The sequence below is a fragment of the Neomonachus schauinslandi genome, chromosome 10 (assembly GCF_002201575.2).
Source record: "Neomonachus schauinslandi chromosome 10, ASM220157v2, whole genome shotgun sequence".
Taxonomy (NCBI): Eukaryota; Metazoa; Chordata; class Mammalia; order Carnivora; family Phocidae; genus Neomonachus; species Neomonachus schauinslandi.
The window spans coordinates 137,912,200-137,928,265 of record NC_058412.1 but is presented as its reverse complement, the minus strand read 5'-3'; the positions used below and the strand labels follow the sequence as shown (position 1 = coordinate 137,928,265).

At 54.8% G+C, this 16,066-nt stretch overlaps 3 protein-coding genes across 3 annotated transcripts in view; all 3 read right to left on the bottom strand.

Moving 5' to 3' along the window:
• Positions 1-11, bottom strand: part of SLC2A4RG (SLC2A4 regulator) — a 3,753-nt gene extending 3,742 nt beyond the window's left edge. Inside the window, exon 1 of the mRNA XM_044919061.1 lies at positions 6-11. Coding sequence (XP_044774996.1) covers positions 6-11 — 6 coding nt within the window. The remainder of the gene's footprint in view (positions 1-5) is intronic.
• A 741-nt stretch (positions 12-752) lies between these two features.
• On the bottom strand, positions 753-2,186 carry LIME1 (Lck interacting transmembrane adaptor 1). Its single transcript, XM_021677762.1, has 6 exons — positions 2,090-2,186; positions 1,880-1,962; positions 1,722-1,809; positions 1,391-1,596; positions 1,232-1,327; positions 753-1,132 (listed from the first exon to the last, which is right to left on the bottom strand). Exons 1-6 carry the CDS (start codon positions 2,184-2,186, stop codon positions 854-856), a joined length of 849 nt encoding a protein of 282 aa, XP_021533437.1. The 3' UTR covers positions 753-853.
• Positions 2,187-3,658: 1,472 nt separating this feature from the next.
• On the bottom strand, positions 3,659-16,010 carry ZGPAT (zinc finger CCCH-type and G-patch domain containing). The gene is made up of 7 exons (XM_021677763.1): positions 15,920-16,010; positions 14,886-15,529; positions 6,149-6,282; positions 5,818-5,973; positions 4,780-4,899; positions 4,291-4,690; positions 3,659-4,077 (listed from the first exon to the last, which is right to left on the bottom strand). Exons 2-7 carry the CDS (start codon positions 15,464-15,466, stop codon positions 3,939-3,941), a joined length of 1,530 nt encoding a protein of 509 aa, XP_021533438.1. The 5' UTR covers positions 15,467-15,529; positions 15,920-16,010; the 3' UTR covers positions 3,659-3,938.
• Positions 16,011-16,066: the final 56 nt, after the last annotated feature.

Sequence of the window (16,066 nt, the reverse complement as noted above, 5' to 3'; positions counted from 1 at the left end):
CGCACGCCCATTGGCTCGCGCGCTGTATCAACATTCCGAGGTGGACCGCGGCCGGGGCCAGCCGCGCTCCCATTGGCTTGCGCTCCGAGGCCCGGCCCCCGAGCCGGCCGCAGCGGCGCGGCCTGGGGAAAGGGCCGCGCTCGCGGCACCGCCGGTTCCTGTCGGTCCCTCGCCCCTGCGGAGCCCGGGGTGCCCGTGCGCCCCCGCCGCCGGGGAGGGCCGGCTTACTCGCGGGTGTGCCTGCGCGGAGAGCTGCCAGATCCGGGGAAGGGGTCGCGTCTCCTTGGCGGGCTTCCCGGGAGCAGGTTATTCTTTAACGCACGACTGCCCACCTACCCCGTACCTTATGTAACACCAGGGGCTGGGCGGCGGAGCCCTCCCTTAGTGTTCAGGGTCCAAGTCCCACCCTGGGGCGGTCAGCTCGCGGGCCGGCTGCAACACGTGCTAAGACCGACTTGGCCTGGGGACCACCACCCCTAGAGCTAGCTTCCCTTCCCCACACTGTCTTCTGAAACTGACCAGCTGCGCACAGCTTCAGGCGGCAAGACACCCCAGGCAGGAGTGCCCTTCAGACAATCCCTGCCAACCTTCCCAGGCTTTCAAGAAAAGTAGGCTGTGAGGCACGGCTGTATTCATCCTCCCTGCGCTGGGGATTTATTAAGACCTTGGGAGAGGCTAAGAGGCCACGGCAGCCAGGACCCCCAGGGACCTCACAGGCTGGAAGCCTTGGGATCTGGACTTTGTGCTGCCAACTTCGGGGGGCGGGGATAGGGAATGGGCGTTGGGCAGTACTCTGGAAGGAGGAACTCTATACTTGGTCGTTCCAGGCAGATGGGGAGTTGGAGACCCCTCCCTAGGTTGAGGCTGGGGAAGCCTGCAAAGGTGCACTCATGCTAACAGCTAGAGCAGGAGGGCTCCAGGTGCTGGGGGGGGCGGGCATCTCCTGGATACTCTCATACACATTTTCCAGGAGGCCATCATCCTTGCCCAGGCCCCTGAGTGGGAGGGTCTCGTAGGACTGGTCACTTCCCAGAGGCAGAATTACTCCCCTGCCCTTCGGGTCCAGCTGGTCTGTGGCAGGTCCTGGGTCCCTCTTTTTAGGCTTCCTGACTCTGGAGTACAGGATGTCCACCTGGGAGAGAAGAAGCCAACCCAAGGAGGGGTCAGCACCATAGACTCCTTCGAGGACCTGTACAGCCCTACCCACCCTACCCCATCTGCTCCAATTTACCTGAACAGCTGGGGTCAGCTTGGCCTTCCCCTGCCCCAGGCTTTGGGGGCCCTGATCTGTTTCCTTGAGCTTCTGGATACAAGCATACTCCGCCACCTCAGGTCTGGCCTCAGGCCCAGGCCTGGCACAGCTGCTGGTTAGCCGTGCCCCTGCCCACACCACAGGGCTGGCTGCCAGGCTGGCCCTGGGGATTGCAGCCAGCCCCACATTGGAATAGGTGGCCTCGGGGCAGATGGAGGGTGAGGTGGCAGCAGGCATTGCCTGGGGCAGTTCCCGGTGTGAGAAGGCTGCCATAGGCCTGCTGGTGCCTCTGGGCACCTCCAGCCATTGTGGGCGCAGGATATCCATGCTGGCAGGCCGTGGAGCTAGGGGTCAAGACAGAGGTTACTGGGGCAGGGGGGCAGGGAACCGATGAGGAGGGAGCCGCGGAGCTGCTCCAGGGTGCAAGCCCCGCCCATGCCCCGGTCCCGCCCCTCCCGGGTGGGCTCACCTCTGCAGCCAGCAGGGCCCCGATGCAGCTCGTGCAGTCTTGTGTCCGACTTGCTGAGGGTGCAGAAGTGGTGTCGTCTCAGCAGTGACTGGGGGCAAGGAAGGCTGGTGGGTCCTGTGCTGGCCCCGCCCTGGCCCCCGGGACAGCCTGGCACTCACCGCTTCCGCTGGCATCACACCGCCCTGGGGCCTGGCCCGCTGCCTCTGCACCCGCTTCCTGGGGGCAAGAGTCTCATCAGGCCAGGGAGGCAGAGATGGGGGGCTGAGGTGCCAGGCTCTGGTGCAAGGCCCAGCAGGGAGGCTCACACACAGAACCAAACCTGCTTGGAGCCATGCCCCACACCAAACCCAGGTCAGGGATGACATACCTGTGGCAGGCCGTGCACAGTGTCCACAGCCAGAGGGACAGGGCAAGGCACCCGAGGACCCAGAGGGCAGGAGGGGCTGAGGGCACCTGTGGCCCCATCCTGCGAAGCCGCAGGTAGGCCTGGGGGCAAGAAGACAGGGTGCTGGAGGCGGAGAGGCTGGGCACCTACCTGGCAGCCCCCCTGCTGCACCTCAAGCTGCTGGGCAGTCTCCTCCCCCTGGGGCGCTCTGACTCAGCACACAGGAAACCCCAGGCTCCACAGCCCCTCCTTCCTACAGAAGCATGGAGTCCAGGCCCTAGCAGCTACCTTCCCACCTCTGAAGGGGGGCTCCTCGTGACACGGAAGGAGGTGTGCTTTGCTTGGCCCCGTGAGTACCTGAGTGGGCGAAGATGACCCAAACGGTAGCTGAGCATGGCCGGTGAGGAGGGGCAGGGGAGTTGTGAGCAGGGGGACCTAGGGAGGTCCTGAGGTCACACCCTAGGCCCTCTAAGGCACAGGCCACTGTCTCAGATGGTGCCCCCCTAGCCATCCACTGCTGAGCTTTGTCCCCTGAGGGGTTGGATAGGCAGGGGAGGGGTCAGCAGGCAGGGAGAGGTTGCTTTGTCCCATGACTGCCCCCACCCCACTTCTCTCTGGCTCTCCACCCCTCCCCTCCAACTGTCCCTGCCATCGGATCATGGTCTTCTTCCTGGGATCTTAGCAGAGCTGCTGGGGTGGGGTGTCTCTAGAGACGGGGGGCCAGTCTGCCCAGACCCAGGGGGAGTGGGCTTAGCTCGTAAGAGGGTCTGGGATGGCTAACCTGGTCCTCCCAGACCCCAACCCTCAGCTGCTCCCAGGAGGGCACCAAGGGGCCTAGGGACCTGACCAGGGTGGAAGCCAGAACAGGCACTTACCAAGGCCCGCGCGTGGTGGCCCCTCCTCGGCCCCGTGTGGAGCAGGCCCGGCGGCTTGGGCACCCTGCGAAGTGCCTCTGTACAGCCCTCAGCCACGCTCCCCACCTCACTTCCTGCCTGTGCATCTCCCTGCATCTCCCCAAGCAGCCACTCAACACTCTGCAGCCATCGCTCCTGCCGCAGCCCCCGTGTGGGGTCTAGACATCACTTGGCGGGTGTGTGCAGCACGCCAGCGCTGCTCCCAGAGCCTAACTCGTGGTCTCCTCCCCCCGTGAGGTGGGCACACACCGGTGAGGAGACAGGCACAGCACGGGAACTGGGCGGTCTCGTGGCCGCTGAATCCTGGGGCTGAACCCAGGCTCTCAGACTTCCAAACCCACCCCACCAGGTCCTCCTGCCTCATTCATGGTGCTTCCTGAGGACGCATCTGGCCACGACCTCCTCCCCCTGCTGTAGCATCAAGTCCCACACACTTGTGGGGGTCAGGCAACGTGGGGGAGGGGCTGCTGGCAGAGCCCCACCCAAGAGAGCAAGGAGAATGCCAGCCTTTGGGCCCTCCGCCTCTGGGCAGGGGGCAGCGCCCACTCAGGGCCCCTCCAGCCTGGCCCCATGGCCCTGTGCAGAGACCCCTCTGCCCCCAAAGACCCCACAAGCCAGCTGAGCCTTCACTGAAAGACACAACACGATCACTTTAATGTCTTTGCAAAGGAGACCCCCTAAGACACTGGCAGGTGGGCTCAACGGGCAAGTTAAGTGTCCAGACGTGACCCCTGCAGCCCCATCTCCATTCAGCAGTGTCCACATGCCCTGGGCCAGGGAGAAGGCTGGCCATGGGGGCTAGGCTGGGAGCAGGGGCCCCTCTTCCAGTAGCATCTAGTTGCTGGGTGACAGCTAGTCTTCCAGAGGGCAGCCAGGAGCTGGGGGCCCTGAGCTCTGTCCACTGCGTGCACAGGGGCTCTAGAACTCAGTCATCTTCTTGTGGGTGTCTGCTTTCCTCTGCTCGCGCTGCAGGCCTGCCTCCTGGGCCTGGAGCTGCCCCAGCTCCCGCTGGGCTCCCATCAGCCTCTCCTGCAGCTGGGCTGCCGTCACACTGTGCCTAGACAGGAGCCTGCCGTTCAGCATGGGCTGCTTGGCCACCGGCACGAAGCCCCCACAGTGCTGTGGCCACTGCCCATCCTCCTCCAGGCATCAGACCCTCCTCAGACAGCCCCCACCCTCAGTCAGAGCAATCTCCCGCGTGGGAACTGTGGGCTGAAGGCACTGCCACCCTGGGGTACACCCTCTGCCCTGGGTTCAGCCCCACACGTACCGGCCGGTGTTTCGGGCGAGGGCCTTCTGGATGCCCTGGATGTCCCGCTGGGTTTGCTCGATCTTCTTCTCAGTCTGGAAGAGCTGCAGGCTCAGGGCCCGCTTGGCGCTCTTGCTGGCATGGTATATTTCCTTGCCGCTCCTCCTCCCTGGGGGGGGGCCCTTAGCCTCCAGGGCCCCAGGGGCCCGGCACTGCAGCTTTTCGTTCAGAAAGTCAAACACACTACGAGGGGGAGGACGCCCACCCCTGCTCCCCCGGCATCTCGGGGGCCTCCGGGTTCCAGGCGTGCTGCCCTTGGTCCTCTCCTGTAGGATCTCTGCGCACTGGTCCAGCGACTTCCCTCGAGGAAGCACCACAGCATGGATGGGCTCCACCCGGCCCTCTGCATGTCGGCCCAAACCTGGGGGCACACAGGACTAGCGCTGTTGCTGCTGGACCTGAGCGGGGCTGTAGCCGCCCCCTCCCCTCCCCAGGGCAGCACACACTCACCCTTGCCAAACTCGTAGCCCATCTTGGCCAGGAGTCTGGAGCCAATGCCCCGTGTGTGCACCTCCCAGCCAGCAAAAGCGGAGCTGCAGGTCCCGTGGTCGGCAGCACCCGGTTCCACCACTGCAGGAAACAGGGCAGTGGCTCGGCCCCACTGGACATGGAGCACCCTGGGCTCTCCATGTTAGCCCAAGAGCTCAGCTCTGGCCCAGGGCTGTGATGCCCGGCACCTCAGGCTCTCCATCGATTGCTCAGACCTGTCATTGGCACGTGACTCTAAGGCTGAGCACCGGCAGAGTGGGGCAGAGTCTGCTGCATCCCTCCCCACACCTCAGCGCCACCCCCGAGGTCACATGGCAGCCCTCCCCCCTGGAGCCCTCCCCTGACCCACCTTCTCAGGCGGTGAGCTCCCCTCCTCCCCTAGTAGAAAGTCACCACCCACTTCATGGCTCAGTCCTCCCCGCCGCCCCCGTGGACACAGGGGTTCAGAAACTACCAACTCACAGAACAGATTCCACAAGAATATCTCCTCTCTACATCCTAACTGACCCCTCGGGAGGGCTGGACACCTCCAGCTATTCCTGAAACTCTCCTGTCCCTGGCTGTCCGGACCCAGCCTCCCCTCTATCCACCAGACACCCGGCCCATGGGGAGACCACTGGAAGGAGCTGCTCCTGCCTGCACTCCACGCCCCACCGGCCCCGTCTTACACGCCGACTTGCGTGTCAGCCCTGCCTCGGCACACACCGCTTCGGCATGCAGGGTGTGGAGTTGTAACCCTCACATGTGCTCCCTGAAGACAAGGGCCAGGTCTCTGCCTCTGTGGGTCTCAGGACCTGCCCCCCAGCCTGCACACGCTCTGTCATCTCCCCCACCTGCTCAGGCATGAGTGCCCCCTCTGCTGAGCACAGCCCACCTCCCTGCAGCCACACTGTCCAATGGGTCCGATGGTCACAGGCCCTGCCAGCCGGAAGCCTCGCAGGTCGACTGCTGCCAATGCTTCCCCTTCCTGGCTTCTGGGACCCTGACCTGCTGCCGTACCTCTGGCATAGCTTGGGTCATCCGCGTCGCCACTGTCAGAGTCCGAGGACCCTGCGGGGTCCGTGCGCAGTGGGGGCAGGATGCCGTCCCCCTCCACCACGGCCTCCTTCAGCAGCAGTGAGTCAAACCTGACTGTGTAGTAGCCGTTATCCACATCTGGAGGCAGGGGACAAAAAGGCAGGCCAGGTCAATGGCCTCAACAGGTGGCAGGAACCACACTGAGTGTTGGAAGGAAGGTGGGACCGAGGTTGAGGGTGGCCTCGCTCCACCTGGGCATGCAACGGGGCTCTCCAGTAAGAGCCCTGTCTGAGAGGCCTGTGGGCAGCCTCACCGGTTATCCGAGCCGGGTACCAGAGGCCGTCCTGCTGCTTGGCCAGACATGCAGAGCCGGCCTGGAGGGAGCTCAGGTCTGGGTCCTGGAAGGGGCGCAGCTCGTCCACAGAGACCACTTGCCCATGGGAGAACCTGCCAAGACAACCACAGGGGACAGGGGCTCAGACACAGCGCACTAGGGGCAAGTAAACCCAGGAGAACCAAGGCCACCTGCCTGGGCACTGCCGTGAAGAGAGGGAGCGACGGGAAACAAACGGACACACACACGCGCATGGACGCGTGTACACACATACACCCCCGCACACAAACACAGGCAGGTGTATGCAAGACGCACACTCTCTCCTTTGCAGGATGGATCTGGCCCCCTGAGGACAAGATGCTTTGCACTACTCTCCAGCTTTCTGGGCTAGAGTAACGACGTGGTGGGCAGACACCCATGGGACTAAAGCTCCCCATCGCCTCTCCACCAGACAGGAGGCCCTGACACTAACAGATAATCAAGGCAGGTGTGTGTGTGTGTGTGTGCTCACAGGACTGAGTCCTTCCCAAACCAAGTGGGAGAACACAGTTGTAACAGCGATGTCCTGACCTTTAGATTTCAGTGAACCAGTGAGATTAAAACCAAAACCGAGAGAGGGAGAGGAGGGGGGAAGAAGAAGGCGAAGAAAGAGGAAGAAATGTGGGGACAAAGGACTACAAGCTTCAACTCTGCCAAATAAAGGCATGAAAGACTAACCACATATCCACTCTACTGTGCCAGCATTTCAAAGAGGAAACTGTTTTAACCCTACAAGAGCAATCAAGGACTTGCATTCACCCCGCGACGCAGAGACAATGCAGCCGTGGCAAGTCCTTCCAGGCGGAAATTGGTGGTGGCACAGGGGACAGAAAAGACAGGTTCCACCCTCTCACAGGTGGACAAAGATGGCCTCAGACACCTCCCCTGGTAAGATTCCGGGCAGTTCCTTCTGCTCCCTGTCCTCAGGCCCTCAGGACGCTGCCAATGACCGAGCAGCACCAGCATCTGCAAGACTGGGCCCCAGACGCACTGCAGTGGTGACTGCTTGAAGATCCTTGTTCAACCAAGGAGCAACACAGTGTGTTCAAAAGGGGAGGCCAACACCCAGGACTGAGTTCAGCCAAATACCCACTTCAACACTCCCACAGATGCACGCCTCCACAGACATGCATGCCCACACGTGCCCCCACAGACACCCCCAGACATGTACCCCCAGACATGCGTGCCCCTGCACACACACATCCCCCTCACGCCTGCCCCCACAGACACGTGCACCCCACACACATATCCCCCAAACACGTGCACCCCCACAGACACGTGCGCCAACACACATCCCCAGACATGCACCCCCAAACATGTGCACCCCCAGACACGCATGCCCCCACAGACACACCCCACAGACAAGCGCGCACCAGACACATGCCCCCCCCACGCCCCAACACACACACCCCAGACACGCACACGCCCCCACAGACACATGCACCCCCACAGACATACGCCCCCACAGACACCACCAATTAAAATTTTCTGCAGGAATCTTCAGTGATAACAGAAGCCTGAAAATTTGGTATACTCCTTAACCTGGGAAAGCACGTCTAAGAAATGATTCTAGAAAAATAATAATGAAAGTACGCAAAGATTTGGCTCAAAGGATGTTAACCAAATACCAAAAGACTTGGAAATAACCTAAATTTCTAACCATGGGGTGTAGTTAATGGCATATCCATAAAATGAATTTAAAACTAAGACAATGGGCAAATTGATCAATGGAATGAAAAAGAGCACCCGGGAAGAGCACCATGCACACAAAAAACTTCCTATGTGACAGAGGAAATACTACAAACAAGTGAGGAAAGGACAGACTACTGGTTTCATAAGGAAAATATTAGAAACTGGTTTCCTGGGCGCCTGGGTGGCTCAGCTGGTTAAGCGGCTGCCTTCGGCTCGGGTCATGATCCTGGAGTCCCGGGATCAAGTCCCGCATCGGGCTCCCTGCTCAGCAGGGAGTCTGCTTCTCCCCCTGACCCTCCCCACTCTCATGCTCTCTCTATCTCATTCTCTCTCTCAAATAAATAAATAAAATCTTTAAAAAAAAAAAAAACTGGTTTCCTGTGTTAAAAACCCCAACTCAATCACCTACCGCACAACATTCACAGAAATGCATTCCAAAATACACAAATCTTGAACCTCAAAACAAGTATTTAGAACTATAAAGAAGGTTCTGAGTTAGAGCTGTGGCCAAGTATAGAAAAACAAGGCTAAAACTGAGCAAAGTGGTCCAAACTCACAGCTTCAGAACTCTGGAAATGGAACGAAACAGACAACACGTTGGTTAGTCATTATTTTTGAAAAAGTGCCCAACTTTGGGACAGAACGGGAGGTGGGAATGTCTGCAGCCTTCACAGTGGGGGAAGCTTTCTGCTTGCCCTTGGGGGGAAGTACGGCAGTGGTGAGACCCAGGGCTCTGGTGGCTTGTGGGCCCAGCTGGAGTGGGCCCTGCTGTTAACAGGGGGTATTTAGCAAGTACCTAACAGGTACTTCAGGACCAGAAAATTAAACGACCACGTAAGAGCTCCACCCTCCAAACACCCCTGCTTCTCCAGGAAACATTGTGCATGCATCGGCAGCTCCAAGAGATGCCAGGGTCAAGTGAAAGTCAAGAGAGATGGGGGGCTGGCTGAACTTGGAATGTGCCCCCCAGCACACAAAGATTGATTGACCGATGGGGAGAAGACTTTTGGGAAAGAGTGTTTGAGAATAACCTCTGCCTAAATCATTGGCTGGCCACTAAGCCATACAGACACAGAAGTGACTCCTAAAAAGCCAGGCTAAAAAGTAAATATGAATTTAAAGATCTGAGTAGAGATACCAGAAGCTGCATGTTATGAGGGGGAACAGACTTCGTAATTTAGGTCCAGAAAACATACCAAGATAAAGCGAAATACTGAGGAAAATGATTCAGAGTTGCTATAAGATATTATCTGAAATGTACAGTTTTCAATAAAAACTTAGGAGACAGGCAAACAGTAAAGTGTGACCCACTTAGGAAAAAAACTGTTGATAGAATCTGAGTGGGCCCAAATGTTGAATCTTGCAAAGACCTCAAAGCAGATAGTCTAAGTATGTTCAAAGAACTAAACGAAAATATAATGATTCAGGAAACAGTGAATCTTAAAACATACATAGAAAATATATAAAAGGAATAAAGTGGAAATTCCAGAATTGAAGTCAGTAACTGAAACGAACAACTCACTAGATAGAACATTTCTGGTTTCCAGTCTGGTGTGTAAGAAGCTGGGAAGTTGCCACTTTGTTCTAACCACAGGTAAAAAGCTGAACAAGATGAAAAAAATCACTAACTCTTCTTAGATCCATAAGAGAAGAAAGGTCACAGGGCAAACTGCTATGCCAAATTTGGAGAGACCAACAGGCAGACATGGAGAATCACAACTTACCAGCACAGTAAGCCCCCGGCAGGAACCACTGCAGGACCCAGTGCTAGAAGGGCGACCCTGACTGTGACTGAGGGCTGCTTGGTGGCTCGGTATGGACAAGTCTGGGGTTCTCACACTTTTTTTTAAAGGTTTTATTTCTTTATTTGAGAGAGAGAGCGACAGAGAGGGAAAGAGAGAGAGGACAAGCAGGGGGAGGAGCAGACTCCCCGCTGAACTCGACCCCAGGACCCTGAGATCATGACCTGAGCCGAAGGCAGATGCTTCACCGACTGAGCCACCCAGGTGGCCCAGGGCCCTCATACTTCTGTGAGTTTTAGTCCAGGAGCTCTACCAGGTTCTCCAAGTGTATACTGCAGGGGGAGGGGCAAAGGAACCATCTTGAAATACCTCAGAGCACTCTACTCTGTTCTTCTTAACAAGGCCTGTCCTCAGGGGAAGCTGTTTAACTGGAGCCTAATCTGATAGAGTTTTATCAGAACCTAGTTGAACTGGGGGTTAGAGAAACACCCAAATCCAGCCCAGTCCAGCCATCCTGTGCCATCTAAGTGGGGTGTGTGCATGACTGAGAAGTCCACGTGCAGTTCATAATCCAGGGGCAGAGGTTCACTAAAAGCCTGTGATCTCATTGGAGGGCTGCAGAATGCTTCCTGTCTCACATCTTACCACCATGTTACTAAAGGCCCATTTACAAGTACAGTTCCTTTAACCCAAAAACAAAGAAAATCCTGAAAGCAGCAAAAGAGAAGGCCCTCTTCATGTACAAGTGTTCCTCAATAAGGTTAACTGCCTTCTCATCAGAAGCTACAGGGGGCCAGAAGGCAGTGGGATGACATATTTAAAGTCCTGAAAGGAAAAAACAAACCCTGTCAACCAAGAATTCTATATCTGCCAAAACTATCCTTTGAAAGAGAAATGAAGACATTCCCATACAAATAAAAGCAGAGGGAGTTCATTGCTCATATACCTGCCCTACAAGGAATGCTAAAGGGAGTCCTTCAGACTGAAACAAAAAGACACCAGACCATAACTCAAGCCATATGAACACTGATAAAAACAACTACATAGGTAAATATAAAAGCCAGTATTATTATTCCTTTTTGGGGGGAGGGTTTGCAACTCACCTTTTTTCCTCTATGTGATTTAAAAGACAAATGCATGAAACGATACTCATAAATCTGTATTTCTGGGCACACGAGTACAAAGATGTAATTTGTAACAGTAAGAACATGGGGGGGGGTGGACCGTATGGTAGAGTTTCTGTATACTATTGAAGCTAAACTGACGTTATTCAAACTAGATTGTTATGTTAATTATAATCCAGAGGGTCTCATTAAAAAAAAATAACAAAAATATGTCAAAAAAATCAAAGAGAATCAAAGTGATAGAGTGGAAAAAACAAACACCAAAGAAAGCAATAATGAAGAAACTGAGAAGCAAATGACATAAGGCCTACAGAAAACAAATAATGGGGCACCCGGCTGGCTCAGTTGTAGAGCGTGCGACTCTTGATCTTGTGAGTTCGAGCCCCACATTGGGTGTAGAAATTAGTTAAAAATAAAATCTGGGGCGCCTGGGTGGCTCAATCGTTAAGCGTCTGCCTTCAGCTCAGGTCGTGATCCCAGGGTCCTGGGATCCAGCCCCATATCGGGCTCCCTGCTCAGGGAGAAGCCTGCTTCTCCCTCTCCCACTCCCCCTGCTTATGTTCCTGCTCTTGCTATCTCTCTTTGTGAAATAAATAAAATATAAAAAAAAGAAATCTTAAAAAAAAAAGAAAAAAATAATAAGATAACTGAGGTCAGTCTTTATCAGTAACTACTTTAAATGCATGCAGAGTATATAAACTGCAATTAAAAGACAACTGGAAGGATGGATAAAAAGAAGGACCAAATTCTATGCTATCTATAAGAAACTCATTTTGGGGCCCAAAGACAACAATATGTTAAAAGTTACTATATACGTCTTTCATACAAATGTAACATGCACTTTTGAAAAGTTGGGGATACTTGTATAGAAAATCAGAATCTCAATAGATTGAAATTTGTCAAATTGAAATCTGTCAAATATATTGAAATCCATGAGTACATAGAATATTAGAAATATTTTTTTAAAGCTAATTTATTACCTTCTCAGAATGAAAGAGAGCCAATTCATTATCTTGGAAACGAAGTAAAGAAAACAGAAAAACCTAGCATTCATCCTGCATTTTTATATGAACTGTTCCTCTGGGTAGCCAAATCACAGATGGGGGAAAGCATCTCTTTATGGCTAGTAAATGAAAATGAACAGACAGACAGATCTCTACTTTGCAGTTCCCACTGCATCAGTGCATTAGGCTCTGATCACCAATGGCATCCAGGGCTGCTACCATCACAACAGAAAAACCAGACACCAAGAACGTCTTGATGAAAGAACAGCACCTAGAGTCTGGCCAAAGAGGGTGAACCTGAATGTGCTCAGCTCCCTCGATCCAGCTGCCAGCTTGCAGAGGAACGTGCTGGACCAGTGGTGTTCAATGATGGGCCAAAGGGCCCAGTCCTTCAGCAAACTGTGAGGCCAGGAGAGGCAGGAAGAAGGGTGTGGACAGCCAGATTCAGACACAGCAGCTTAGTGAACAAGATTATACCACAGTGTTCATACCACAGTTACACCTGAGTGACAAGCTGGAACAAACACAAGGAGGAGACCAGAATAAAGGTCCGGAATAGTGGCCGTTTTTGGAGTTGGGAGCAGACTGCATTTGGTTTGAGATGCATGGAGTGGCTTCGGGGGTGGTTGGCAAATTTGCAGTGGTGAGCTGAGTGGTGACCGCTGGGAGGTTACAGTAATCCCTATACTATGTCCTTACTTCCCACATCTGATTTTATTCTATAGCAAGGTAAAAAGTTAACATCTACTGTGAGCTTACAACATGTAAGGTACTGCTCTCAATTTTTTGCACATATTAATGCATTCCATTCTCCCAACAACTACGAAAAACAATTCTCACTTCTGTTTTACAGATAAGGAGACTGGAATACAGAAATTAAGTTATAACAAATGTACGAAAAGATGCTACATCTCATTAAGATTCAAGGAAAAACAAATTCAATCATGATACCATTTTCCCAGCTTTCAGTAGGCAGGAATCTGCAAGTCGGATAATATTACCACAGGCAATTATAGAGAGAACTAAGGACTAGGAACCGTACTTCATATGGAAACGGAAACTCTGCATATGCTCTCTACATGGGTTAGGTACTAGGGAAATTTCCGGCAGGTACATAAGAAGACACGTACTAAGGTGTTCACAGTAAGTTGTTTGTAAAAAAAAAAAAACAAAAAACTGGAAAACATCAGAAAGGAACAGAATAAATAAAATGTGGCATATTCGTGAGGGAAAAAACATAGCAGTTAAAATGAACTAAATAGCTCTGCAGATAACATGGATGTCTCTCACAAACACCCGTAGTGAAAAAGGCAGGCTGCAAATGAACCATACTGTATGATACCACTTGTTTTAAAAATAATATAAGTATGTATTCTTTGTATATACACTCATGTCTGTGAAGAGCTAATATTTGCTAGAGGGAAACTGAGTTGTGATCACAGCCTCCCAGGATGGGGAGGGGCTGTGACAGAGTGGGGAGTCAAAGGCATTTCAATGTTATCTATTTTGTTTTGTTTTTAAAAACGTAAAGCAGGGGTGCCTGGGTGGCTCAGTCAGTTGGGCATCCGAGTCTTGGTTTCAGTTCAGGTCAAGGTCTCAGGGTCAGGCTCCGCGCTCAGGGAGTCGGCTTGACACACTCTCTCTCCCTCTCCTTCTGCCCCTCCCCACCCCACACATGCACATTCTCTCTCACAAATAAATAAATCTTTAAAAAAATAAATAGGGGCGCCTGGGTGGCTCAGTCGTTGGGCGTCTGCCTTCGGCTCAGGTCACGATCCCAGAGTCCTGGGATCGAGCCCCGTGTTGGGCTCCCTGCTTTGCGGGAAGCCTGTTTCTCCCTCTCCCGCTCCCCCTGCTTGTGTTTCTGCTCTCGCTATCTCTCTCTGTCAAATGAATAAATAAAATCTTTAAAAACAAAACATAATAAATAAATAAATAAATAAATAAATAAATAAATAAATAAAATAAAATAAAATAAAATAAAATAAAATAAAAATGCAAAGCAAATGCCCGATAATGGCTCATCAGTCCGGCGGTGGCGAGTGGGCGTTGTAGGCTGCATCAGTCGGGCCTAAAGCTAACAGAGCACGCAGCATGGGGAGGCTCAGCAGTTGGGAACCGTCTCAGAGCTGGCCTGCCCCTGGTGCAGGCTCGCATGCCGCCCCTCTGAGCCAGGCAACCTTAGCCATAGGTGGGCCCACCTCTCGGAGTTGCTGCACAGATGAGTTAATACGTGTCCAACTCCAGGAGCAGTGCCTGGCCCAGAGAACGGCACAGGGATGTGTCACCCAGGGCGGAGAGGTACCCCAGAGATGCTAATGGCAGAAAAGACAAGAGAGGTTACTGCTCTGTTCTTTGACCAAGTTGTTCACCAGCACGTGGATAGGTCCACTTTGTGAAAACTCATCAAGTACGTTTACGATTTATGCACTTTCTGTATAAACAGGACACTTCAATGAAACAGGGAAAAAAAGAAGTGCGGAAAAACGTGTCAAACACCACTCCGGACCCAGCAACAGTCTATAAAGAAAGACGATGACCAAAGAACTAGTTTCCCTGGAATATTGACAAAAAAGGAAAATTATCTACCACACATTTCGGTAAATGTTCCTTCCAAAGAGAAAGTAAAAAGGAGTAAGAGCAAAGTTATGCACTTACAAAAAAAAGACACTGTTGCCACAATTGCGGAAATCTCAATTTGAACAAAACATTACTGCTAAATTTGTAGGGGCGTGTTCTTAAGTATTTACAGACAAAAGAAAAACCCCACTAATTTCTAAAATTTGCTTTAAAATAGTCCAGGGAAACAAAAGTAAGACAAGAGCCGAACGGAGCCTGGCAAGGGGTGGTCCACAATAAAGCCGGGTATCGGGTATAGACAGGGCGCTGCGCTCTCCAGTTCCGTGACAAAGTCTATTTACAAGTTCTACCCTAAAAAATGGAACTAGTGATGGGTGGGGGGGCATCCTTTGACTCAAGAAAATCCAGTGAACATTCGACGGAGGACAACGCTGTGAGGAGCCCCCAGCCCCCAGAGCTCTCTCCTGGTCAGACCCACGACGACCCTGAGCCTGCGGGCGAGTCTTCGCGCCCCCGCACGGCCCCGGGGAGTTACCTGCAGTTCTCCTGGAAGCGGCACTTTCCCTCCAGGAAGAACGGGCAGGGCTTCAAGGACTTGTGAGTGGGGTAGAGGTACAGCACCCGGACGCCCATGGAGCCATCGTCGGCCTCTTCCGTGCCCACAATCATAGCGTTGTGATACTCCAGGGTGCCCCAGGAGCTGTAGTAGGGCGCGTTCACCTTCCTCCCACTCCACTCCTCCTCCTCGTCCTCCCCCTCTTCCTCCTCCTGCCCAGGCCCGCTGGGTTCTGGCTTTGCCTCTCGTTCAGGAACGGTCTCCAGCTCTGTCCCGGGGGCTACAGGCACCTCCACCCCTTCAGCAATGGCCTTCTGGAAAGCCAGGTACTCAGCATCGTCCTGGGCCGGGTGCTCTCCATCCAGTGCGGCCAGCACCTTGCTCTTCCTGACAGATACCAGGCTGGCCTCGGTGAGCTCGATGAGCTCCTTCAGGTTCCCCTGCAGCTGGCGCAAGTCGGCCAGCTCGGAGGGATCCAGGCCGGCACCCAGAGCCAGCTCCACCTGCTGCAGCTGGGCGTCGTAGGTCTGGAGGGCGGTCTGCAGGCTCTCCTCGTCCATCCCGAAAGGACGGAAGGCAGGGGCGGGCCCCCGGGTCCTCAGCGGGAGGCGCGGGAGCCAGAGCTGCAAGGAGGAGAAGCCGCTGAGCCCCGGATCGGCCGCCCGTATTGGCAGGCCACCTCCGCGGCGCTGACAGCCAGCCCTGCGCCCGCAGCTGCGCTCAGCGACCCTCACAACAGCCTGCGGAGCGGACGCGGTGCTCCCTCCCGTTTTAGGGACGAGAAAAAGGGCTGGGGAGCTTCTCGGACCCGGCCGCTGGCCCACAGCCTCAGCTCCCTGCCCTCCGCGCCCGGCGCCCCCCGCCCCGCGGCCTCCCCGCCCCCGGCCCGTCTCCGCTCGACCTGTCACCTCGGGCCCCGGCCCCGTCGCCCCAGATCGCGCCCCCTCGCCCGGGCCGGGCCCCTCCTCCGCGCGGGCTCCCGGCTGCCGCCATAGAGACCCCGCCGGCCTCACCGGCTCCAGCGACCGGCGCCCCCGCTTCCGCCCTCGCAGCCCACCGGCACTTCCTCCCGAGCGCCGCCGCCGCCGCCGCCGCCGCCGCCGCCGCCGGAAGTGCCTCGCGCGGGGAGCGCCGGGACGCGGCGCGCGGGGAGCGCCGGG

Excerpts from the sequence above, each read along its gene's own strand:
- LIME1 (XM_021677762.1), bottom strand. The coding sequence starts at position 2,186 with ATGGGGCCACAGGTGCCCTCAGCCCCTCCTGCCCTCTGGGTCCTCGGG. Across the intron at positions 1,597-1,721 it reads GGGCCCTGCTGGCTGCAGAG|CTCCACGGCCTGCCAGCATG; the intron begins GTGAGCCCACCC and ends CTTGACCCCTAG. Across the intron at positions 1,133-1,231 it reads AGCTGACCCCAGCTGTTCAG|GTGGACATCCTGTACTCCAG; the intron begins GTAAATTGGAGC and ends CTTCTCTCCCAG.
- ZGPAT (XM_021677763.1), bottom strand. The coding sequence starts at position 15,466 with ATGGACGAGGAGAGCCTGCAGACCGCCCTCCAGACCTACGACGCCCAG. Across the intron at positions 4,691-4,779 it reads GGGCTACGAGTTTGGCAAGG|GTTTGGGCCGACATGCAGAG; the intron begins GTGAGTGTGTGC and ends GTGTGCCCCCAG. Across the intron at positions 4,078-4,290 it reads CTCGCCCGAAACACCGGCCG|GCACAGTGTGACGGCAGCCC; the intron begins GTACGTGTGGGG and ends GCTCCTGTCTAG.